The sequence below is a fragment of the Odocoileus virginianus genome, chromosome 30 (genome assembly GCF_023699985.2).
Source record: "Odocoileus virginianus isolate 20LAN1187 ecotype Illinois chromosome 30, Ovbor_1.2, whole genome shotgun sequence".
NCBI classification, from domain to species: domain Eukaryota; kingdom Metazoa; phylum Chordata; class Mammalia; order Artiodactyla; family Cervidae; genus Odocoileus; species Odocoileus virginianus.
Genome location: NC_069703.1, coordinates 28563808 through 28589048, shown reverse-complemented (window position 1 = coordinate 28589048; position 25241 = coordinate 28563808). Strand labels below are relative to the sequence as shown.

At 45.9% G+C, this 25241-nt stretch overlaps 2 protein-coding genes across 3 annotated transcripts in view; both read left to right on the top strand.

Annotated features, from left to right (window-relative positions):
* FBXO42 (F-box protein 42) overlaps positions 1-25241 on the top strand; it is a 115286-nt gene that overhangs the window by 892 nt on the left and 89153 nt on the right. Inside the window, exon 1 of one of the 2 annotated variants that reach the window (XM_020877953.2) lies at positions 24475-24686. The exons of the other annotated variant lie outside the window; for it this stretch is intronic. The gene's annotated coding sequence lies outside the window, so the exon portion shown is untranslated. Of the gene's footprint in view, positions 1-24474; positions 24687-25241 lie in introns of those variants that run through there. 2 annotated transcript variants of the gene reach the window in all.
* LOC139032155 (uncharacterized) lies at positions 210-24816 on the top strand. The gene is made up of 7 exons (XM_070458444.1): positions 210-220; positions 646-1092; positions 1160-1551; positions 1952-2018; positions 2333-2733; positions 24391-24686; positions 24763-24816. The coding sequence occupies exons 1-7, from the start codon at positions 210-212 to the stop codon at positions 24814-24816; spliced, it is 1668 nt and encodes a 555-aa protein (XP_070314545.1).

Genomic DNA, 25241 nt, shown 5'->3' with positions numbered 1-25241 from the left:
AAATGAAAACGCTTACAGCCGCTGAGGTGCTAAAAACTTCGGATTAGAGTCCCAGGCCCTTGCCTTTCTTTGTCAGTGTCTGATTGTTTCATTTGTTAGGAATTGGCTACTACGGTTAGGTTGGATGGTCACAGAAAAACTTTATTGAATCTGTATCCTGCCGTTTTGCTGTGGTCATCCTGCAGGAAAAAACCCTTCTAAAATGGGGAATGGTAACAGCGTACCTGACAACACTCCCTTGAAAAGTGTTCTTCAAGATTGGTCAAGGGTTATCTCTAAGCCGATGAAAAAGAAGAAAATGCTTTACTTGTGTAACACTGTTTGGCCCAAATATCAGCTGGAGTCAGGGGAAAAATGGCCCCAGAATGGGTCTTTGAACTATAATACTATTTTGCAATTAGACTCGTTTTGTAAGAGACAGAAAAAATGGGAAGAAATCCAGTATTTACAATCATTTATGACTTTATGTAAGAGGAGAAATTGGTATAAGGAAATTAATGAGAACACGATCACGATGGGTCAGAGGGAAGACTCAGAAAAAGTCTGTTTTACCTGAGTCAAAGTCAAATGATGGTCTAGTCCCTTCATCGCCACCTGTTGCAGTAGCCCTACGGTCTGCCCCTCCCTCAGCGCCTCCCTCCGTAGCCCCTCCCTCAGCGCCTCCCTCCGTAGCCCCTCCCTCAGCGCCTCCCTCGGCAGCCCCTCCCTCAGCGCCTCCCTCCGTAGCCCCTCCCTCAGCACCTCCCTCGGCAGCCCCTCCCTCAGCGCCTCCTTCAGTAGTCCCTCCCTCAGCGCCTCCTTCCGTAGCCCCTCCCTCAGCGCCTCCCTCGGCAGCCCCTCCCTCAGCGCCTCCTTCCGTAGCCCCTCCCTCAGCGCCTCCTTCCGTAGCCCCTCCCTCGGCAGCCCCTCCCTCAGCGCCTCCCTCGGCAGCCCCTCCCTCAGCGCCTCCTTCCGTAGCCCCTCCCTCAGCGCCTCCTTCCGTAGCCCCTCCCTCAGCGCCTCCTTCCGTAGCCCCTCCCTCAGCACCTCCCTCGGCAGCCCCTCCCTCAGCACCTCCTTCAGTAGCCCTTTTCCCTCAGTGCCTTCCTTCCCGTGCATAGCCCGCGCCCTCCCTCAGCACCTCCCTCCGTAGCCCCTCCCTCAGCGCCTCCTTCCGTAGCCCCTCCCTCAGCGCCTCCCTCGGCAGCCCCTCCCTCAGCGCCTCCTTCCGTAGCCCCTCCCTCAGCACCTCCCTCGGCAGCCCCTCCCTCAGCGCCTCCTTCAGTAGCCCCTCCCTCAGCGCCTCCTTCCGTAGCCCCTCCCTCAGCGCCTCCCTCGGCAGCCCCTCCCTCAGCGCCTCCTTCCGTAGCCCCTCCCTCAGCGCCTCCTTCGGCAGCCCCTCCCTCGGCAGCCCCTCCCTCTGCAGCCCCTCCCTCAGCCCCTCCCTCGGCAGCCCCTCCCTCGGCACCTCCCTCGGCAGCCCCTTCCTCAGCACCTCCTTCCGTAGCCCCTCCCTCAGCGCCTCCCTCGGCAGCCCCTCCCTCAGCAGCCCCTCCCTCAGCGCCTCCTTCCGTAGCCCCTCCCTCAGCGCCTCCCTCGGCAGCCCCTCCCTCAGCAGCCCCTCCCTCAGCGCCTCCTTCCGTAGCCCCTCCCTCAGCGCCTCCCTCGGCAGCCCCTCCCTCAGCGCCTCCTTCAGTAGCCCCTCCCTCAGCGCCTCCCTCGGCAGCCCCTCCCTCAGCCCCTCCCTCGGCAGCCCCTCCCTCAGCACCTCCCTCCGTAGCCCCTCCCTCAGCACCTCCTTCCGTAGCCCCTCCCTCAGCGCCTCCCTCGGCAGCCCCTCCCTCAGCAGCCCCTCCCTCAGCGCCTCCTTCCGTAGCCCCTCCCTCAGCGCCTCCCTCGGCAGCCCCTCCCTCAGCCCCTCCCTCGGCAGCCCCTCCCTCTGCAGCCCCTCCCTCAGCCCCTCCCTCTGCAGCCCCTCCCTCGGCACTTCCCTCGGCAGCCCCTCCCTCAGCGCCTCCCTCGGCAGCCCCTCCCTCAGCGCCTCCCTCGGCAGCCCCTCCCTCAGCAGCCCCTCCCTCAGCGCCTCCTTCAGTAGCCCCTCCCTCAGCGCCTCCCTCGGCAGCCCCTCCCTCAGCCCCTCCCTCGGCAGCCCCTCCCTCAGCGCCTCCTTCCGTAGCCCCTCCCTCAGCGCCTCCCTCGGCAGCCCCTCCCTCAGCGCCTCCCTCGGCAGCCCCTCCCTCAGCAGCCCCTCCCTCAGCGCCTCCTTCAGTAGCCCCTCCCTCAGCGCCTCCCTCGGCAGCCCCTCCCTCAGCCCCTCCCTCGGCAGCCCCTCCCTCAGCGCCTCCCTCCGTAGCCCCTCCCTCAGCGCCTCCTTCCGTAGCCCCTCCCTCAGCGCCTCCCTCGGCAGCCCCTCCCTCAGCACCTCCTTCCGTAGCCCCTCCCTCAGCGCCTCCCTCCGTAGCCCCTCCCTCAGCGCCTCCTTCAGTAGCCCCTCCCTCAGCACCTCCCTCCGTAGCCCCTCCCTCAGCGCCTCCCTCCGTAGCCCCTCCCTCAGCGCCTCCCTCGGCAGCCCCTCCCTCAGCACCTCCTTCCGTAGCCCCTCCCTCAGCCCCTCCCTCGGCAGCCCCTCCCTCAGCGCCTCCTTCAGTAGCCCCTCTCTCAGCGCCTCCTTCGGCAGCCCCTCCCTCAGCGCCTCCCTCCGTAGTCCCTCCCTCAGCCCCTCCCTCGGCAGCCCCTCCCTCAGCGCCTCCTTCAGTAGCCCCTCCCTCAGCCCCTCCCTCCGTAGCCCCTCCCTCAGCGCCTCCCTCCGTAGCCCCTCCCTCAGCGCCTCCCTCGGCAGCCCCTCCCTCAGCACCTCCTTCCGTAGCCCCTCCCTCAGCCCCTCCCTCGGCAGCCCCTCCCTCAGCGCCTCCTTCAGTAGCCCCTCCCTCAGCGCCTCCTTCGGCAGCCCCTCCCTCAGCGCCTCCCTCCGTAGCCCCGTCCCTCAGCACTTCCCTCGGCAGCCCCTGCCTCGCCACCTCTTGCGCTAGCCCCTTCGTCCACACCTCTGCCTGGTGGTTCCCTCGACTTATGTAGCGGGCCTTCCTGCAGGCAGTGCCAAGGCGTCTCCCAGTCTTCCTCGGGCTGCTGGTCCGGCTTTGTACTCGCCCTTAGCAGATGGTCACGAAGACATGGACTCCCTTCTCTGTCCCCTTCAGGGTACCCAGTTTGGCCCAGGGAACACTCTGCCTCATGCAAAGCCATTTCTGTTAAGGCAGGTCCCAGCTGGCTTAGATGACCAAGGCCAGTCCAGAGCATGTGGAGTGATGCATCACGGTTTATCAGTAATAGATTTATTTAATTATAAAGCTAAAATGCCATCTTATCAGGATGATCCCAGGAAGATGGAGCGTCTCTTTACAGGCACTTTTGCAGTTTCTCATCCTAACTGGGCTGCCATACAGGTCCTCATGAATACCCTCCTCAGTCCAGAGGAACGCAGCATGGTATTAGAGAAGGCCCAACAGGAAGCTGAAAGGCTCCGTGAGATACACCCAAAGAGTCCAATCAGAACTTCAGCAGAGCAGGCTCTTCCTGGAACTGAACCAGGATGGGATCCTAGTGATCCAGGAGATCAAGCAAGGATGGATCATTATAAAGATTGTTTAATGATTGGACTGCAAAAGGGGGCAAACAACTTCAAGAGGGTCCAGAATGTAAGGCAAGAGCAGGAGGAGGACCCATACACCTTTCTTGAAAGGCTTCATGAGGCTTTCCGGAAATATACTGATATTGATCCAGAACACCCAAACAACATGGGACTGGTCAATTTAACCATTATCAGTCAGAGTGCCCCAGATATAAGAAGAAAACTACAGCAACTGGAAGAGGGACCATGGTTGCCAACGTCTCAGTTGCTTGAGATTGCTCTTGAAGTGTTCAGAGGCAGACTCAAAATTCGAGAAAAGCAGGAGCAATGCATCTTGAGGAAGGCCGCTCTGCTTAGCTGTAACCAGTCAAGACCCAGCAGGACATCTGCAAGAAAGAACAAATGGCCACTGGTAAGACTCCAGGGGCCTCCAAAACCCAACCAGAAAGGTCATCCATTTGTTGGGCCACAACAATGTGCCTTTTGTAAACAGGAGGGCCATTGGAAATGGGAGTGTCCCCAAAACAGATGGGGCCCCCTCTCCCCCAAGACAACGTCCATCACTGGTGTATCTGGGAAAGTTGCTCAGAAACCTTTTCTACAGCGGCTCGAATGTCACACAGAGAAAACATCTATAAAGTACAGCTTTATGTGTGAGCCTGAATGTCATAGTCCCTCATCAGGGCAAGATGTACTAACAAATTTAAATAACCAAGTGGGTTTCTTAGCAGAAAAAGTAGACACCAGAGTACTCCCAGGTCAAGAATTCACCCTCCAAGCTGCACCATTACAATTGGGAGGCAAGACTCTATCAGATGTCCCTGAAGAAATTTTACAAAAGATAAGAACAGATGTTTGGGCTGATGGGACACCAGGAAGAGTCAAGACAGCTGACCCAGTAGTAGTAAAACTCCGTCCAGGTGCCCATTTTCCAAAGTTAAGGCAGCCTCCTTTGAAAAGGGATGCAAAGGAAGATATAAAGCCTCTGATAAACACCTTTCTTAAATACCAATTAATTCGACCATGTTAATCCCCATATAACACTCCTATCCAGCCAGTACAAAAACTTGAGACTGGAGAGTATCTTTTTGTGCAGAATTTGAGAGCTATCAACCAAATTGTAGAGGATATACAATCAGTGATGCCAAATCCTTATACTTTGCTTACAGATTTATCTGGAGACTTTTGCTGGTTTACAGTTCTGAACTTAAAAGATGCCTTTTATTGTATACCCCTCAGTCCTGAGTCCCAGGAACTGTTTGCATTCTAGTGGAATGATCCAGAGACAAACATAAAGCAGCAGTATTGCTGGACGGTACTTCCACAAGGATTTAAAAATGCCACCACCATCTTTGTGGAGGCCTTTTTGAAGGACTTAAAGGATCTCCAGTTAAATGAAGGAATCTTACTCCAGTATGTGGGTAATATACTAATTGCTAGTAAAACTAAGGAAGCTTCAGACCAAAATACAGTCCTCACTTTAAACTTTTTGGCAGACCGGGGATATAAAGTCTCCAAAGAAAAGGCACAAATTCCTCAACCAACTGTAAAGTATCTAGGAGTTGAGTTGTCAAAAGGACAGAAAAATCTGTTGCCAGATCGAAGGGAAGCAATAGCTGGGGTGAATGTACCCACTACCAGAAGGCAACTGAAAAGATTCTTAGGAAAGGCTGAGTTTTATCGTATTTGGATTCCTAACTTTGGACTCTTAGTCAAACCTCTACACGAGGCTCTCAAAAGAAGTGTCAACGAGCCAGTAAACTGTACTGCTGAATGCTTGAGTCATTCCATACCATCAAGGAGGAAATTTCAACAGCCCAGCCCTTGGTCTCCCGGACAATAGAAAGCCGTTTGACCTTTTTGTGCGTGAAAGACAGGGCGTGAGTCTTGGAGTGCTAACTCAAAATTTAGATACTGCCAGAAGGCCAGTAGCTTACCTTTCCAAACAATTGGATATTGTTAGTCAAGGATGGCCAGTTTGCTTCCGGGCTGTGGCTGCAACCTGTGACCTTTTACAACAAGCTGAAAAATTAACTAAGGGCAGTCCTACTACTGTGCACACTCCTCACCATGTGCAACCTTTACTTGAACAAATGGGCGGATATTTGCGTAATTCAAAGAGGCTAGGAAAATATCAAGCCATACTATTTGACAACCCGAATGTAACATTAAAGGAGGTATCTGCTTTAAACCCAGGCACTCTGCTCCCCAGTGCAACAGAAGAACCTGTTCACGATTGTATACAAATAATTGAAGAATGGCATCCTAGACCTGACCTGACTGATCAGTTTTCAGAAATGGATCTAGAGAGAGATGGTGAATGGGGATTTTATGTTGACTTTTGAGACTTACATGATGAAGAGTAACAAATGAAGAAGGCTGGATATATAAAGAACAGGAACTAGTGCTTAGATTGCAGCATTTAATGGGAAGAATTATACTCAACTACGTCAAGAAACCCATTATAGGAAGGATATAACCTATCATTGGCTATAAAAGTTTATTGTTAGTCTGTAAATGCAAAGGACCATTCAAAAGGTAATACCGAACTGCCTGATTTGCACCAGAAACAACCCTAAAACTGGGCCACCTCCAACAGAACCAGGAGATGATTGGCAGGTAGACTTTACTGTTATGCCAAGAGCTATGGGACATTATAAATATTTGCTAGTGTTTGTGGACACCTTCACAGAATGAGTTGAAGCTTTTCCACGCCAGAGACAGAGCTTCCTATGTAAAAGCCCTTACTGAAAGAAACTAGCCCTCGTTTGGGGTTGCCTCTTTCAATTCAAAGTGACAGCAGAGGAGATTTCATAGCCGGGGTAACTCAGTGGGTCTCCGGGGTCCTTGGGCTACAATAGAAGTTACATGCTTGATGGAGCCCTCAGAGTTTGTCAGGAAGCCAACTTCACTTGAGATGAGGTCTTAACAGTTGCCCTTTTGAAGGTAAGAGTGGCCCCTAGAAGCAAGGGCCACTTTAGCTCTTATGAACTGTTATATGGGAGACCCTTCCTTAAGGCTAAGTATTATTGCTGTCTTGAAAGTGATCACATTGTAAAAGGATTAGATGGTATAAAATGTGTACAATTTCTTGATGCTGTCTTATTCTCTAGTTGATTAATGTTTCCCACAGACATTCCTTTGCAATGCAGAGGGAATTGGGTCCTCCTGAAACTGGGAAAAATTACTTCCTTGAAGATCAACTGCAGCCTAAGTGGGATAGACCCCATGAAGTTCTTCTGTTTACACATTCTTCAGTAGAGCTAAAAAGAGTTAAACCTTGGGTATACCACTCCTGAGTAAAAACAGTACCCATTTCTAACCAGCAGCTCCCTGTCCCCTTTATAGTTCTCAAACAGGGCACACTCTTTATGGACAGGATAAAGTAAGAGTACCAGCCTTCTTAATACTGGTGTGGCCTGGAAACCCATTACTGATTTCTTGACCCCTGATTACACTTATGAACCCTTAACTGACCTTAAGTTACTTTTCAGATAGTGACAGACAGCTAAGACTCAACTTGGCTGGTAAGAGAAGATGAGGACATCTTCAAAGTAGACAGCTTCTGCCCAGAAGTCTGGTCCAGGCCTATATAAATAAATATTCAATCCCTAAAAATGTTGAAAATAACATGGTTTCAGTTCAGTTCAGTTGCTCAGTCATGTCTGACTCTTTGCGACCCCACAAACCACAGCACGCCAGGCCTCCCTGTCCATCACCAACTGCCAGAGTCTACCCAAACCCATGTCCATTGAGTTGGTGATTCCATCCAAGCATCTCATCCTCTAATGTCCCCTTCTCCTCCCGCCCTCAATCTTTCCCAGTATCAGGGTCTTTTCCAATGAGTCAGCTCTTCACATCAGGTGGCCAAAGTATTGGAGTTTCAGCTTCAACATCAGTCCTTCCAATGAACACCCAGGACTGATCTCCTTTAGGATGTACTGGTTGGGTCTCCTTGCAGTCCAAGGGACTGTTAAGAGTCTTCTCCAACACCACAGTTCAAAAGCATCAATGCTTCAGCGCTCAGCTTTCTTAATAGTCCAACTCTCACATCCATACACGACCACTGGAAAAACCATAACCTTGACTAGACGGACCTTTGTTGACAAAGTGATGTCTCTGCTTTTTAATATGCTGTCTAGGTTGGTCATAACTTTCCTTCCAGGGAGTAAGTGTCTTTTAATTTCATGGCTGCAATCACCATCTGCAGTGATTTTGGAGGCCAAAAAAATAAAGTCAGCCACTGTTTCCACTGTTTCCCCATTTGCTATGAAGTGGTGGGATCAGATGCTGTGATCTCAGTTTTCTGAATGTTGACCTTTAAGCCAACTTTTTCACTCTCTTCTTTCACTTTCATCAAGAGGCTCTTTAGTTCTTCTTCACTTTCTGCCATAAGGGTGGTGTCATCTGCATATCTGAGGTTATTGATATATCTCCCGGCAATCTTGATTCCAGCTTGTGCTTCCTCCAGCCCAGCGTTTATCATGATGTACTCTGCATATAAATTAAATAAGCAGGGTGACAATATACAGCCTTGACATACTCCTTTTCCTATTTGGAACCTGTCCATGTCCACTTCTAACTGTTGCTTCCTGACCTGTATACAGGTTTCTCAAGAGGCAGGTCAGGTGGTCTGGTATTCCCATCTCTCACAATTTTCCAAGTTTATTGTGATCCATACAGTCAAAGGCTTTGGCATAGTCAATAAAGCAGAAGTACATGTTTTTCTGGAATTTTCTTGCTTTTTTGATGATCCAGCAGATGTTGGCAATTTGATCTCTGGTTCCTCTGCCTTTTCTAAAACTAGCTTAAACATCTGGAAGTTCACGGGTCATGTATTGCTAAGCCTGGCTTGGAGAATTTTGAGCCTTACTTCACTAGCATGTGAGATGAGTGCAATTGTGTGGTAGTTTGAGCATTCTTTGGCATTGCCTTTCTTTGGGATTGGAATGAAAACTGACATTTTCTGGTCCTGTGTCCACTGCTGAGTTTTCCAAATTTGCTGGCATATTGAGTGTAGCACTTTCACAGCATCATCTTTCAGGATTTGAAATAGCTCAACTGGAATTCCATCACTTCCACTAGCTTTGTTCATAGTGATGCTTCCTAAGGCCCACTTGACTTCACATTCCAGGATGTCTGGCTCTAGGTGAGTGTGAGTGATCACACCATCGTGATTATCTGGGTTGTGAAGATCTTTTTTGTATAGTCCTTCTGTGTATTCTTGCCACCTCTTCTTAATATCTTCTGCTTCTGTTAGGTCCATACCATTTTTGTCCTTTATTGTGCCCATCTTTGCATGAAATGTTCCCTTGTTATCTCTAATTTTCTTGAAGAGATCTCTAGTCTTTCCCATTTTATTGTTTTCCTCTATTTCTTTGCATTAATCACTGAGGAAGGCTTCTTATCTCTCCTTGCTAGTCTTTGGAACTCTGCATTCAAATGGGTATATCTTTCCTTTTCTCCTTTGCTTTCCGCTTCTCTTCTTTTAGTAGCTATTTGTAAGGCCTCCTCAGATAGCCATTTTGCTTTTTTGCATATCTTTGTCTTGACTTCATGGACTCCTAAAGAATAAGGTTTGTTTTTGGAGGATTTTTTTGCATATCTTTTTCTTGGTTTCATGGACTCCTAAAGAATAAAGTTTGTTTTTGGAGGACTGTTAAAATTAGGAGTCGTAGTTCTGTGTATCATAGGGTTAATCTTTTTACTCACCAAATTTTTTACTTATTATCTGTCTCATATATTTAAAAAGACCTCCCCCACTCACATGATGATTGCCTGAGACTTAAGAATTCAAAGAAGGACTTGTGAATGTTTACAATCAAGTGCAAAAACAATATCATTCCTCTTATAATAATCTATGCTGCTACTTAGAAGAAGCAGCTACGTAAGAAAAATATGGTCTTATTGAGTGAAGAAACTTCAAAAAAATGTAAATGAGATATGAGCTTTTAGATAAACTCTATTAAGAATAATTATGCTTTAGGAATGTCTGTCTGAAATAGTCTGTCCAAATTGGGGTAACTTGAATTTTTAAGGGTTGTGCTAAACTAAATGATGGGAGTTCGCTGAGTAGCTAGCTCATTTCCAAATAAAGTAAGATTTTGAAACATTTATTATTGAACATTAGTTTCCTCTTACCGAGAAACTAAAGAAATTTGGGACTGTTAATGAATAAAATTAAGCTGGTGCAAAAACTTGAATTTGACTTTTCTCTTTGTTAAAAGAACACAATTTCTTCAGATGTTGAACTGCATTTGACAATAGATTCAAGTTTATTTACCTCTTAAATGGTCTGTTCTATATTTGCCTCTGAAATCTTATATTGTTACTTTGGCTGAGTGAATAGCTGTTGTTTCGTAGTGACCTGTAGTCCCATCTGACTGAATGCTCTAAACCTTTCTGTTAATTGTTGACAAAACTTCCTAAATCATTCTGATGAAGCACTTTTGGCTTCTAGTTAACTTTGAGATGCTTCAGAGGGTCTCTGAGACATCCCAAAGGGAGATATTACACTATTTGGGTTCAACTTCCATGTTAAATTACATGGCAAGTATTGTCAAGTGAGTAATAAGTCTGGGTTATATTGCATGGTAAATGTTACTAATACAGATATCCTAGAAACAATTGATATATAAATACTGATATATTCAGGTAAAATGTTGCCATAATTCTAATTACTATCTTAAAGTGTTGTCACAGCACTAACCAAGTTTCTTGTGAAAGTACTTCTTCAAGAAGATTTATAGAAAGGACTTTTGGATAAATACAAGTTTCTGAACTGGGTAAGAAATTAAAGGATTCTAGTGGGAAACCTGATGACTGTACAAAGGTTAACAAAAGGACAGAATGAACTGACAAATATGCTTATAACTTTTATGGTTTCTGTCTGAAAAATTACTGGTTTGAATCTGTGTTTTCCAGATCTTAGAAACCTTCCCCTCAAACTAATCATGACTTAACAGTAATTTGGTAAAATGGTATTTAATAAATTGAAACATTTACCTTTTCTCTCTATCTGACCCCTCCAGAGATTGGAAACTCAGGGTTTCAGTAACTTTATTAGATAAATTAGGAAGGTTATCTCACTAATAGGTACAGAAATCTCAGTTATGGAGACCCTGAGAAAGGGAGGAATTCACTTAGATCTGCTAGGTAAAATCTGTGATAAGCCTTTGGGATGACTTTTCTAGCCCTGAAAGATTTTATTTTAAAGTTCAGTTTGAGACTCCGTAAAAGTTTCAGCCAAGCAAAAAAAAAAAGTCTATGATCAATTATGGTTATATAAATAGTCAGGTCAAGTTTATTGGGACTAGACCTATTTTGTAAACAAGTTTTAATTTGGTTATATTTGATAAAAATGAGGGTGATTTTAGGGAGAAAAGGATGTTTCAATGAATGTTAAATCCCAGTTTGTTAATGGAAGTCTGTATCTACTAAGACTCATTTCCTGAATAGATCTTCAATAATCTATCTTTGGATAAAGATCAGATGCCTCGTGACCTGCAACCAAGACTGGAAAAAGGCATAATTTAAAGAACTTTCTCCAACCTGGCTGGAAGGAGCTTTTATCAGCTACTCTTAACTGGCTCATGCACAGTGAAATTGAAGGAAAATTGACTCTTGGACTAACTCCCACTTCCAAAGGCCCCTACACTGGACTGGTCTATAAAGAGGACTGCTGACCTCAAACTCACCTTAAAACAATGCTCAAATAGAGGAAACTACACTATGTTAGGATGAGAAGAAAACGACATCAGAAGTAGACAGCTTGCCCAAGATGCCAGACCTGATCCATAGGATCATTTATAACGTTTTCTTGATTTCTTGGACCTTTGCACATCAATCAAATGTTTTCTATCATAGAGATGATTCTATGCTAGTTTAAAACTCAATCCAATTGTTGGGTTGTGGCCTAGTACTTCTGGGTTACCTTGGTGGAGTTCTCCTCTCCAGGGCTCCGATTGGATAGACCCTAGGAAGTTTATTTTAGAAGACAGTTCAGTCCTGTTCTGTCTATTCATGATATTACTAGATGGGATCCTCTCACTTGGTCGGTTAATAATACCTGCTCTGACCCTGGCCCATAGAGTTAAGTGTTTTCTTAGGGTCATTTAAACTCAGTAACAAACTAAGTCTCAATCAAAAAAAAGGTGACCTCTTGTCTACTAAAAGGAAAATTCCCACAGTTTTGGGATGGATCTATATGGTTAACTCCAGGCTATGGTTGTTTAAGTTTAAAAGCTCCTTATGTTGGGAACAATTAAATCATACTAAGAATGATCAACCTAGTATTATAAAACTAGGCTGGGTACTTTGTGAAATATGCCTATTATTACCCTTGGAGAGAATGATTGATATGAAACTCAATGGATTTGTGGTAGTAATTTATAGCCTTGGCATCTAACTCAAGGTTATATACATAATAAATTAGAGGTAAAGGATTTACAACAGACCTCCAGGGATGGAGGAGCCTGGTGGGCTGCTGTCTATGGGGTCTCACAAAGTCAGACACGACTGAAGCGACTTAGCAGCAGCAGCATACAAGTTGAGACAGGATTTGAGGAGACAAATGCCTGGCTGGAATGGATTAAATATTATGTGTGCACTTGAAATAAGAGCAACTGTTAGGCTTACGCAACAGGTAGGCCGGAATCTCAATGGTACCATTCCCATTCAGATGGACCTCAGATGCTATGGGCACAGAATGCATGATATTCCTCTCTCAGGACAATATGGCCTGGGGTAAGAAATCCTGCAGGACCTTGTCACTAATGTTTGTGACTGTGAAGGGTCCTAGGCAAAACCCCCAAGGACTGTCAAACCCCCATCCCATGATGCAAACTATACCTCGTGCCTCTCTAGGTGGGGGGAACCGTTAGCATTCTTGGGGAATGTGTCCGGGTGCAGTGAAGGCCAGTCCTTTGAGGGAATGAATAACCATTCTGCATTAACTATGGCCCAGGAAGACATCTGGTGTTGTGAAGGACCATTGCTTGAGACTCAACCGGCCAATTGGAGTGGAATTTGCACCCTAGTTCAATTGGCTATCCTTTTCACCCTGGCATTTCGACACTCAGATCCATCTCTTAAGCAGACTAACCATAGAGCCAAAAGGAACACTCTTGCCCCAGGTGGGTCATTTGATCCATATACATATATATTCTATTGGGGTCCCTAGAGGTATTCCTAATGAATCCAAGGCTAGAAACCAAATAGCCCCTGATGGCCCAATAACAAGGGCCTTGCAAGGCCTGACCACCTTGGCTAATGAGTTAGCTGAAAACTCAGGGGTAGATGACCCATTGTCCAGTTTGATGGAACAATAGTTTGGGAGATGGAGAGGCATCATGGCCTCTATCTTGACTACCCTTATTATCACACTTGAAATACTCACCCCAGTAGGGTGTTGCATCATTTCTTGTGTCAGGAGCCTAATACAAAGATTAACAGAAACAGCTCTTACCAAGCAGTCCTCTGCAACCTATCATAACAACCTTCTATTCCTGGAGGAGTCTGAACATGAAAGTCATTTGATGCTAAGTTTGAATAAAAGAATAATCGACCATTATAAAAAGGGGGTGGGGATTGGAAGAAAAATATGGTCTTTTCTGCCAAAGAAGAAAGATTGAAGAAATGGGTTCATATTAATTTTTTTTAGAATAGTTAAATAGAAAGGTATATAGATAGATAGATAGATGTGTGTGTGTGTGTGTGTGTGTGTGTGTGTGTGTGTGTGTGTATCCGGCTTGTGAATAAGATTCCTAAGATGGTGACTCGTTGTCAGTCTTTTGTTCTCTTACCTTCCTGGTTTCTCTTCCTCATAAGAACAATTTGGCAGGCTAACTTTGTGGGCTTTACCCTGGACACGTGCAAAGAACTAAAGGGCTGGAGAAAATATTTAATATAAATCTTCCACTCAGAAGCTTACAAATATCACGCATGACCCCCATCAACCAATAAAAACTTAGGCGAGGTTCGGGGAAGATTGTGACTCTGTGGTCCTCAGCCTGTGAAGAACCAGGGGAGGGAACCTGCGTTTTAGGGATAAAAACCGAGAGCACTTTCCGCGCGCTGCGCTTGCTCCCACGTCTCTGTCTGTAGTGCGCCCTTCTGCAGAAGTAAAGACTGCCTTGCGAGCCACTTTCGATCGTCTGTCTTATTCCTGTGACACTGAGAGCATTTCCAACAGCTAGAGCGGGTGTCGCCCTGTTTCCCTTAAGATTGAGGAATGTACAAAGAAAAGGGGGGGGGGCGGGACTGAAACAGCACATAAAACATTGACCTGTTTACCCTAGTTTGCCTCCTTCAATAGGTTGTTGATTAATCAAGCCTTGAGTTATTTTACAGAGACAGCACTGCACATGTGAAAGACCGGAACCCATGTCTCCAGGATGACTCCAGGACCTAAAATCTTCAGTTTACAGGACTCATAAAATAGAAATGTTGCCACTGGAGCCTTTCACCAGCAAGAAGTTCTTCAATAAGAAAAATCCAGTTTCCGGCTGTCCAAGTAGCTTGTTTGCAATCAAATTTCTGACTTTCAAGGCTAGCCAATAAGACTGTGCCAAGTTTGAAAGTCCCCTAACCCCTTACATTTCACCCTGAACACTGGTTGGGGAGACAGATTTGAGCCCTGCCTCCTGTTGATTGACCTCCCAATAAAAGTCTTCCTTTTTTTAAAAGCTGGTGCCATACTATTGGCTTCTGTGTGTGTCAGACAGTGAGCCTTTGCTTGGTAACAAAAGGATAAAAAATATCCACTGATGCATACAACATTTTATTATTTCTATCTGATAGAGTGAAAATGATTACAGTATTGCCTCCTCATAAAGCAGTATTCCAAGCATCTATTAACACTATATCCTCTACTGTGAGGTGAAAACATTAGTTGTTTTATCAGCATTAGTTGATAGAATTGCACCTGAGCTGGATGACCAGAATACTGATGTTCTCCTGAGTCTTTAATGACAGATATGTACATTAACAACACCTTAGAAACTCACTTTATGTGTCTTCCTAAAGTGTTGTTTATCTGTTTGTTTTTGGACACTTCTAACTTTAACATGCTGTGTGATCTTTGGAAGGTACTTAGGGTTTCTGTGCCTCAATTGCCTCAAGTTAAGAAAGGATAATAATAGCTCCTTCAAAGGTAGACTGTAAAGATTAAATGAGTTACTGTGCTGAAAAACTTGGGAAAATGCTTAACGTACAGTAAAAGTTTTGAGGATTAGCTGTTATGATTACGGCAGTGTCTTGCCAGCCTTCAGTCAGTAGTGCTCACTTGCGTTCAACTCTGTGCTCCATGGACTGTAGCACGCGAGACTCTCTGTCCATGGGATCCTCCAGGCAGGAGCACTGGAGGGCTTGCCATTCCCTCCTCTGGGAGGTCTTCTGACCCACAGATTGAGCCCACGTCTCCTATGTCTCCTGCATTACAGGCAGACTCTTTACCCATTGAGCCACTGGGGAAGCCCCTGCCTGCCTTGAGATTTATAATTCTCGCTTCTCTAATCCTTTTTTTTTTTGGCCAAAACATGAAAGCAGGAGAAAAGGCAAACAACTTGTGTTTTTATTCTCACTGACATGGTCCGGTAGGCCTCTCAGTATTAAAAACATCATTTAGTAGTGTTGCTTTTGGCTGCTATAATCAAGTTAATCTGACTTAGAATACACTTCTTAGAATAGGTTTCTTCTCATATTTTTTAGCATGCCATTTAATCTTTCTAAAGTGAGTTTTCTGTTGAAAAATGTTGCCATTTGTATGCCTGATGATTATTATAAATTGTAGTCATGAGTTAACTGTTACTAGTCTTACTTAGAAGTTAAAGTAACATGCTTACTAACTTTCTGGTTTCATGAATTCCTGTGTCTGGAATTTCAATCCTCTTCTTGGTCTGTCCTCAGTCCATTACTTTTACCAAGATGCCCCTGGTGTAAGTCACCCACAGTTGGTAACTCCCAAAGTTCATTTCCAACCCTGAACTGACCTAATGTTTCCAATTCATATAGCTAGGTTTCTTACTGGCACTTCACATATATATTCCACAGCAGTTCAAATACTCTACTCTGAAATACTATAATATCATTATGTTCTGCCCGTAGTCCAAGTCCCCGGTTGGGAAAGAAGACTCCTCGAAACAATGCAACTTGCAATAGGGGAATTTATTACTGACTCGAGCCCGGGCCTCCCGCCCTCACCAAGGGTGTGAGGACGAAAGGCCCCGAGCCCCAGTTCTCTCGGGTATTTATTAGGTGAAAAAAAGCAGCAGGTAGTTGGCGCAAGAGGATTGGTTACACAGTTGCAAGGCAATTTTTGTTGGCCCAACCTGGGGCTTTCAGCTTTCCCCTGATATGTTCCCTTTTTTCTTGTTAGGCATATGTTGATTGGCTAGCTCCAGGAGGCCTGATAATTATGTTACCCCGGGAAACCCGGCCTACTCCTAATCTAGGCTGCCTGTCACGGCGTTAGTCGTGACAGCCTCACAATTAAAGTCTTGATCAACTTCAAAGATCAAAGATTTTGTTTTGTTCACTCTCTGAAACTATAAATACATCCTCCTGTGAACTCATTCTTTAAAAAAAAAGATCACTTCGCTCCTCTGTGGCTGCCCGGGTCGTCCTTGCTGCATGGACTTTAGGGCTGCCACGTGGCTGCAGGTGCGTGGACTCCTCCTTGCTGGGGCTTTTGTTGCAGAGCATAGGCTGTAAGTGTGCGGGCTCAGCAACTCCAGCGCATGGGCTCTATAGCACAGATGTCAGTTAAGTCGTGGTACACAGGCGCAGCTGCCCTGCAGCATGTGGACCTTCCCTGACTAGGGATTGACCGCTGTACCCCGCACTGGCAGCTGGATTCTTAACCACTGAGCCGCAAGGAAAGCCCTGAACCATTCTTTTGAGTAAATTACTCTAGCTGAGCCTTGGCAGCAACATGGTCGATGAGACCATCAATCAGGCATCACCTGAGTTTCACTTTTTGAGGTGTGATTCAGTTCAGTTCAGTTCAGTTGCTCAGTCGCGTCCGACTCTTTGCGACCCCATGAACCGCAGCATGCCAGGCCTCCCTGTCCATCACCAACTCCCGGAATCCACCCAAAACCATGTCCATTGAGTCGGTGATGCCATCCAACCATCTCATCCTCTCGTCCCCTTCTCCTGCCCTCAGTCTTTCCCAGCATCAGGGTCTTTTCCAATGAGTCAGCTCTTTGCATCAGGCGGCCAAAGTACTGCAGTTTCAGCTTCAACATCAGTCCTTCCAATGAATATGCAGGGTTGATTTCCTTTAGGATGGACTGGTTGGATCTTGCAGTCCAAAGGACTCAGGAGTCTTCTCCAACACCACAGTTCAAAAGCAGCAATTCTTCGGCACTCAGCTTTTTTATAGTTCCACTCTCACATCCATACATGACCACTGGGAAAATCCATAGCCTTGACTAGACGGACCTTTGTTGACAAAGTAATGTCTCTGCTTTTTAATATGCTGTCTAAGTTGGTCATAACTTTCCTTCCAGGGAGTAAGTGTCTTTTAATTTCATGGCTGCAATCACTATCTGCAGTGATTTTGGAGGCCAAAAAAATAAAGTCAGCCACTGTTTTCACTGTTTCCCCATCTATTTGCCATGAAGTGCTGGGACCAGATACCATGATCTTAGTTTTCTGAGTGTTGAGCTTTAAGCCAACGCTTTCACTCTCCTCTTTCCCCTTCATCAAGAGGCTCTTTAGTTCTTCTTCACTTTCTGCCATAAGTGTGGTATCATTTGCATATCTGATATTTCTCCCAGCAATCTTGATTCCAGCTTGTGCTTCCTCCAGCCCAGCGTTTCTCATGATGTACTCTGAGGTGTGATTCGTTTTTCCTAGTTGCACAGTTAAGGCTTTGTAAGTTACTGCATGTTACCAGCAGAGGGAGATAGTTTCTTACAATTGTCTTTCATTTGGCAAGGAGCTTTAACAAAGGAGTTTGTTGAGCATTCCTGACTGAATCTTCCAGGAGACCAGAAAGAAATCTTGGGGATCATTTGAGGATGCTGCAAAGGAAACAGCTTTTGTTCCACCAAATGGGTAATCAAGAGGCCAGGCCTAATTAATCATGTAGGCCTGTGATCTTGGGCAAGTCCCTTCCTCATCTCTAAAATGAAGGGTCGGAATCAAGTGAAGTCTAAAATTGAGGAAATGGGGGACTTCCTTGGTGGTCCATTGGTTAAAACTCCATGCTTCTGATGCAGGGGGTGTTGGTTCAATCCTTGGTGGGGGAACTAAGATCCAATATGCTGTGTGGCATGGCCAAAAATGAATAAATTGAGGAAGTGGTGGCAGTTTCTTCCTCCAGGGGGAAAGACCCAAAAGTTGATTCCATAGCATAAACAGGCACAGGCAGAGACCCTAAAGCATGAGCGTCTCTTTCTTATGAAATATGTTCGTTATACCATGTTTGGGGGTTAGTGATTTGCACTCAGAATTTACGTACCTCTGATCAATGACATGAAACATTCTGGCACGTGATAGAAATATAAGAGTAAAGCCCATAGTGAGAACATTTTCCATCTGATTTCCAAGCTGAGGCCATGGAGGCAGTTAAGAAATAAATGGCCACTTCTTTTTTTTTTTTTTTTTAATGGCCACTTCTTGCTGTTCAGTTGCTCATTCCTGTCCGACTCTTTGGGACTCCATGGACTGCAGCATGCCTGGCTTCCCTGTTCTTCACTATCTCCAGTTTGCTCAAACTCATGTTCCTTGAGTCAGTGATGCCACCCAACCAACTCACCCTCTGTTGCTGCCTTCTCCTGCCCTCAGTCTTTTCCAGCATCAGGGTCTTTTCCAGTGAGTCGGCTCTTCACATTAGGTGGCCAAAGTTCTGGAGCTTCAGCTTCAGGATCTGTCCTTCCAATGAATATTCAGGGTTGATCTTTAGGATTGACTGGTTGGATCTCCTTGCAGTCCAAGGGACTCTCAAGAGTCTTCTCCAGCACCACAGTTCAAAGGCATCAATTTTTTGGTGCTCAGCTTTCTTTATATTCAACTCTCACATCCATACATGACTACTGGAAAAACGATAGCTTTGACTAGACAGATCTTTGTTGGTAAAGTGATGTCTCTGCTTTTTAATATGCTGTCTAGGTTGGTCATAGCTTTTCTTCCAAGGAGCAAGCGTCTTTTAATTTCATGGCTGCTCTTTAGTTCCTCTTCACTTTCTGCTATTAGGGTGGTGTCCTCTGTATAGCTGAGGTTGTTGATATTTCTCCTGGTAATTTTGATTCCGGTTTGAGCTTCATTTAGCCCGGCATTTCTCATGATGTACTCTACATATAAGTTAAATAAACAGGGTGACAAGATACAGCCTTGACATACTCCTTTCCCAATTTCTCAGCAGTTCCAACTGTTGCTTCTTGACCTGCATACAAGTTTCTCTGGAGGCAGGTAAGGTGGTCTGGTATTCCCATATCTTTCAGAATTTTGCTGTTTGTTGTGCTCCATACAGTCAGAAACTTTAGTGTAGTCAATGGAGCAGAAGTTAATGTTTTCTGGAATTCCCTTGCTTTTTCTATGAACCCCCTGTGCTGTGCTGTGCTTAGTCACTCAGTCATATATATCTGACTGTTTGCGACCCCATGGACAGCAGCCCACCAGGCTCCTCTGTACCTGGTGATTCTCCAGGCAAGAATACTGGAGTGGGTTGCCATGCCCTCCTCCAGGGCATCTTCCCAACCCAGGGATCGAACTCAGGTCTCCCACATTGTAGGTAAATTATTTTTAATTTCTGAGCCACCAGGGAAGACCAAGAATACTGGAGTGGGTAGCCTATTCCTTCACCAGGGGATCTTCCCAACTCAGGAATCAAACTGAAGTCTCTTGCATTGCAGGTGGATTCTTTACCAGCTGAGCTACCAGGAAAGCCCATGAACCCCCTATCAGTATTAAAAATGTACATGTCTGTTAAACCAACAATTGCATTTTTAAGAAGATTTTCTTTATGTGGACCATTTTATAAATTCTACAGAATTTGTTACAATATTGTTTCTGTTTTATGTTTTGGTATTTTGGTCAGGAGGTCTGTAGGATCCTGACCAGGGACAGAACCCACACCCCCTGCATTGGAAGGTGAAGTTTTAACCACTGGACTGCCCCAGTCCTTCCCCAGGGAAGTCCCCCAGAAATTGCATTTCTAGGAAATTTCCCTACAGATACATTTACTCACATGCAAATAAATGTATAAGGATATTCGTTGCTGTTTGTTTATAATCACAGAAGACTGGAAACCAATTGCATTTCACTAGAGGATTTGTTTAAAAATATATGGACCAGCCATGCAAAGGAATAGAATGAATTACTAACAAAACTTAGGTGGTTCTAAATAAACTGACTTTAAAAGATTTCGAAGAACCATAGTTATCAGAAAAACAACAAAGCAACAGAGCAGTGTGTATAGTTTGCTACTTTTTGTAGGTTTTTAAATTTATATGTGTATTTGTGTATGCATCTCTAGAAAGATACCAAGAACTTGTAATGGTGGTTACCTTTGGCAAAGTTTACCAGGTAGCTGGGAGACTGTAGGATGGTCTTCATTTTTATTATATGTCCTTTTGTACCCTTTGAAATTTGTTTTATGTGCATATATTATTTATTCTAAGTAAATACATAAGAAATTAATTTCAGTAATTGATTGTTGTGATGGCCTCTGGATGATACTAGAGGGATCAGATCACAGCCACTCCTGTCATCCTAACTTCTTATTTTGTCCCCTCATCTCCAGTCATGTCCCATTCTGTCTTCACAGTGCAGAGAGATTGTTCTAAAACACCATTTCATCCCGTATCCTCCCTACCCCCAAATCTCCATGATCTAGGAGGTAATATCCAGTTTTTCTCCTGATATTCCAGGCCATATATTAACTGATCTTAACTGTATCTTCCTCTTGTTTGTCAGAAGCAAACTGTACAGAGTTCAGTAGCAAAGTCTTTGAAGAGAGACCACCTGGGTTCAAACCCACTATGACCTTAGGTTAAGCCACTTAATCCCAGTGTGCTTCAGGTTAATCATCTGCAACATAAGCTCAACAAAGACACTTACTTAGCAGTGTTTAGAAGCTATACAACAAAGAAGAGTTAGTTGCTTGTCCAACTCTTTGCAACCCATGGATTGGAGTTCACCAGGCTCCTCTGTCCACGGGATTCTCCAGGCAAGAATACTGGAGCAGGTTGCCATTTCCTGCTCCAGGAGATCTTCCTGACCAAGGGATAGAACCCAGGTCTCCTGCATTTCAGGCAGACTCTACTGTCTGAGGCTTCAGGGAAGCTAAAGTAGCAGTGTTTGGTACATAATAAAAGTATACATTATACATTGACTGAAGTTGCTATAATAATAATACTTTGGGGCTTATCATCCGTGATCATTTTTATTGGCCTTTTTACACAGTATTTTCTGTCTCTCCCAGTAAACTGTGGGGCCTCCATGAGGGCAAGGACTTTGTTGTTTTATTTAAAAGTATATTACTTGACTTTTTTTTTTTAAGTACATTACTACGGCTTGGCACATAGTTCTTGTTTAGTCACTAAGCCATGTCCCAACATTCTTGTGACCCCATGGACTGTAGCCTGCTAGGCTCCTCTGGCAATGAAATTTTCCAGGCAAGAATATTGGAGTGGGTTGCCATAGGTACTCACTAATATTTGACTGAATGCCTTGTTTTCAAATTCCCAGTTCATTTATTCATTCAACAAATACTTATTAAGTCTCTAATGTGTGCCAGTCTCTATTTGGTGATAAAGCAGTGTACAAGAAGTCCCTGCTATCTCTGAGCTAGGAGATTCAAGGTGGAGTGTTTCTGTATTTGAACGTGTTCTATCATGATCTAGCGGTTCCAAACCCAATTGGCCATCAGAATCCCTGGGGAGCTTTAGAAGTCTGAGGCAGTGTCTACAGCGGGCCCTGTAACCTACAGATTTTTACACAGGATTTTTTATCATCATTAAAAGTGTGAATTTTAAAGATTCTTGGGTGCATGGCCCACATCAGTTGGCTCATTCAACTTTATTATCTATCTCATCCCCAGTAGCTTTTCCAGAATTACTTCACTATGAAAGGAAACTCCATGTGTTTTCCCAATTCAAACTTGAACTTCTTCAGCATTTTTACTTTATTATTTATTCATTTATATTAAAAATTTTAATTGAAATATAGTTGATTCACAGTGTTGTGTTAGTTTCAGGTGTACAGCAAAGTGATTAAATTATATGATCCAGGGATCAAACCCTGGTGTCCTGCATTGGCAGGCGGATTCTTTACCAATGATCCACCATGGACGCTCCAGTTGTATGTGTGTGTGCGTGTGTGTATACGTGTGTATATATATATATATATACATATATATATATATACATTTTTACTTTTCTAACAAAGACATCATGAGTGGATAAATAGACTGATAAACCTTTTAGGTCTTCCAATGCTGCCTGAAATCAACTTATTGACCACTTCTATCTAGTCATTTGTCTGCATCTCTTGGATCATGATTTCCATCATCTTCTTTTGGGTTTGGCAGACCTGTTGATGCTAAGCATAAGAGTTCTTCTGAACCTGATTGTTGCATTTTCTTTTCTTTTTAATAAAGCCAAGAGAAAACAGACAAGCAAATAACCACCAGTAATCTTGACATCAACATGAGCTTCAATCACAGTCTGCCATTTTTGACCATGGAGCATGTTTTGTCACAGGTATCATTGCCATGGAAATTAGGCAGCTTTTGCCCTGAACATCCTCAGTAATTAGCTTGAAGTTTTAAAACGCCACTTCATCATTCTGCACATCAGCAAGGCTCACTTCAAAAACAACAACCCCAGAGGCCATCAGATGGATTTGGGTACCCAGAGTTTTTATGACTAGTGTTTTTCCCATATTTCTTATATTGAACATAGGTGATGCTTTCACATTATACCAATCTTTCCTATGAAACAGACCAACCACTTGCTTCTTGGTTACCTTTTTGCTGTCTTTCATAAGGTGCTTGTTGCTGACCTCCAGAGAGCCAGAAGGTAGAACCTGCATTTTTATTTTTTTTTCCTCACCCATGAACCTGCATTTTTAAAAGGAAGCACTTACAAGCTGGTCCAGTGTTTCTCAACTCAGCTCTACGGAGTATTTGGGGGTGGGGAATTGTTCACACATTCTATGACAATTTTTAAGCTTGAGATTTTAAAAATTTTACTTATCTGACAAGTGGGAATCTTCACTGCTGCAAGGGCTTTTCTCCAGTGGTGAGTGGGGCTTCTCATCACAGCCTCTTGCCTTCTTGCAGAGCTCCGGCCCTCCAGCACTCAGGCTTCAGCCGTCGTGGCACGTGGGCTCGGTATCCGTGGCTCCCCGGCCCTAGAGTACAAGCTTAGTAGTTCTGGTGCACAGGCTTAATTGTCTCAAGGCAGGTAGAATCTTTATGGACCAGGGATCAAACCTGTGTCTCCTGCATTGGCAGACGTATTCTTTACCACTGAGCCAACCAGGAAGCCAAGCTTGGGATTTTTAATGATATGATTTTAATATTTATTTTTAAATATAACTACCAAGTTTCTCTTTTGCAGTGACATTTCATAACTGAAAGGCTTCCCCCCCCCCCCCCCTCTAAGATTTACTTACTGGCTGTGGAGGGTCTTCATTGCTTTGCACAGGCTATCTCTCCTTGGGGCGGGCAGGGGCTACTGTTCCTTGGTGCACGGGCTTCTCTGGTGGAGCGCCTGTTCTAGGGCCCACTGGCTCAGTAACTGCCATGCAGAGGCTTAGTTGCCCCTGGGGAAAGTGGGATCTTCCAGCGTGAGCGATTGAACTGGTGTCCCTGCATTGCAAGGCAGATTTCTAACTACTGGACCACCATAAAACTCCCTCCATGAGGGTTTAACCAGAGGTCTTTGCATTATTCAAGTGTGTAGCACAGATCAAGTGCTTTTCAGAGTGAGCTTGACCCAAATCTGCTCAATAGCGTCTTGCCTTCCCAACTTGAGAGCAGACTTGGTTCTGACCTAGCCCCATGTCCTAAGAGATGTCCTAGAATGTCCACTTTATCCTAGGGTGGTGGGCTGGCAGTTCAAAGTTGCTTCAATGTTAGGTGCCTGGGGTGAAGACTGAAGTCCTTGGTCTCCGTATCTCTGGCGTTTCCTTAGACCACATGCTGTACAGATACTTCAAGAAGGTTCACATCTACACACCAGATTGCTCCCTTGGAAGGGTGACTGCTGGAACCCATCCCATGGCAATGATGATATGGAAAGCACAAAGAGCTTGGGAACCAGTTACGCCTAAATTCAAATCCCACCTCCGCACCCCAACTACCCTGCAGTGTGGCTTTGGGAAGATGACACATTCTGTGCCTCAGTTTCCTCACCTGAAAAATGGAGTCAGTAACAAGTCACACAGTGGTTGTTACAAAGTTACGGGAGGCTTCTCTTGCATAACCAAGCCACTGAGTTTCTCTCCATCAGTTGGCATCAAGAGCACATCGGCTCATCGGGCCCTGAGGAGCACAAGTGAATTAATTCCTGGTCTGACACTATCACAGTCTCAAGCGTTGGTAAACCTGCTCGGTTGTCCCAAACAGTGCAGAGGGTGAGAGCAGTTATGTGGCCGTGTGTTGGCACTGGAGGAAGGCCAGGCGCGGAAGCGTGGCGCTTCCTCACTCCAGCCTGGCTCCCCAAGCGGCGTTCCGACCTTGGAGAACCTCCCGGGGTCTGCAGGGAGGTGCGGGGCGAGCTGAGGCGACGCGCGGCGGCGCGCACCTTCCCACCTGGCGCCGCCCACAGGCCGCCCCGCGCGGGCCCGCCGCGCTGACAAGTGCGCGCGCGCGTCCTCTGCGCCGGCCCGTGGCGCATGCGCGCTCTGCGCCGTCTTCTCTCAGCCAGAGCGGCGGCGGCGGCGGCGGCGTTTGAGTGGAGGAAGATGGCGGCTCCGGGTGGATCGGTGTCCCGCCAGCTGTGAGGAGTCCCGAGTGCGGCGGGCGCGGCCTGGGGCGCAGCGCCTCTGCTCGCGTCCTGTCCGGGGTTCCCTCACCGGCTTCGCCAGCGGAGCGTACCCGAGAACGTGGCGCGGGCTAGGCCAGGTGAGGCCTCTTCCTCTCTCGGGGCCGCGGCTGGGAGCCGGCGTCTTCTGCCCTTTATGCGCTGGGTCCGGCCCAGGCCTTGGACCCCGCGCGGGGGTCGGTGCTGGCTGTCATGGGGTCCTCGCTGTAGCCTTCCCGCCCTCCCCGGGTGAGGCAGGGAGGAGGAGAAAACCCTTTTCCAGGCAGCCTCTGGGATAGGCGAACCCGGCCTCTGCCCTCTAGCAGGACGGTTTTCGTCCCCCCTCCGGGGCCACGAAGGGTGTGTGACCGGGGTTAAGGGTGGCTTTGAGGTGTCAGATCACCTTCCACCCCGCCCCCAAATCTTTAACGCCTTTCGGGAGGCGCCGGAGTCCGGTACTGTGCAAAATTGGGGCTGCGGCGAGAAGCCATCATCTCTGAAGCTGCTGCTGCAAAAGGAAGATTTTGGAATTGGCTTTACAAAATGAAACACAAACAACCTTTCCTACCCTTTTAGCTTTTTGAGTGTTCCCCTAGCGAAGTAGGAACTGCGAATCTCCTTGATTAAGACAGCAGCCCACGTTGTGACTGGAAGGC

Bases quoted from the DNA above. Each gene is read 5' to 3' on its own strand.
- LOC139032155 (XM_070458444.1), top strand. The intron at 1,552-1,951 runs GTAGCCCCTCCC...CTCCCTCTGCAG, and splicing joins CTCCCTCAGCGCCTCCTTCC to CCCCTCCCTCGGCACTTCCC. The intron at 2,734-24,390 runs GTAGCCCCTCCC...CGCCGCCCACAG, and splicing joins CTCCCTCAGCGCCTCCTTCA to GCCGCCCCGCGCGGGCCCGC.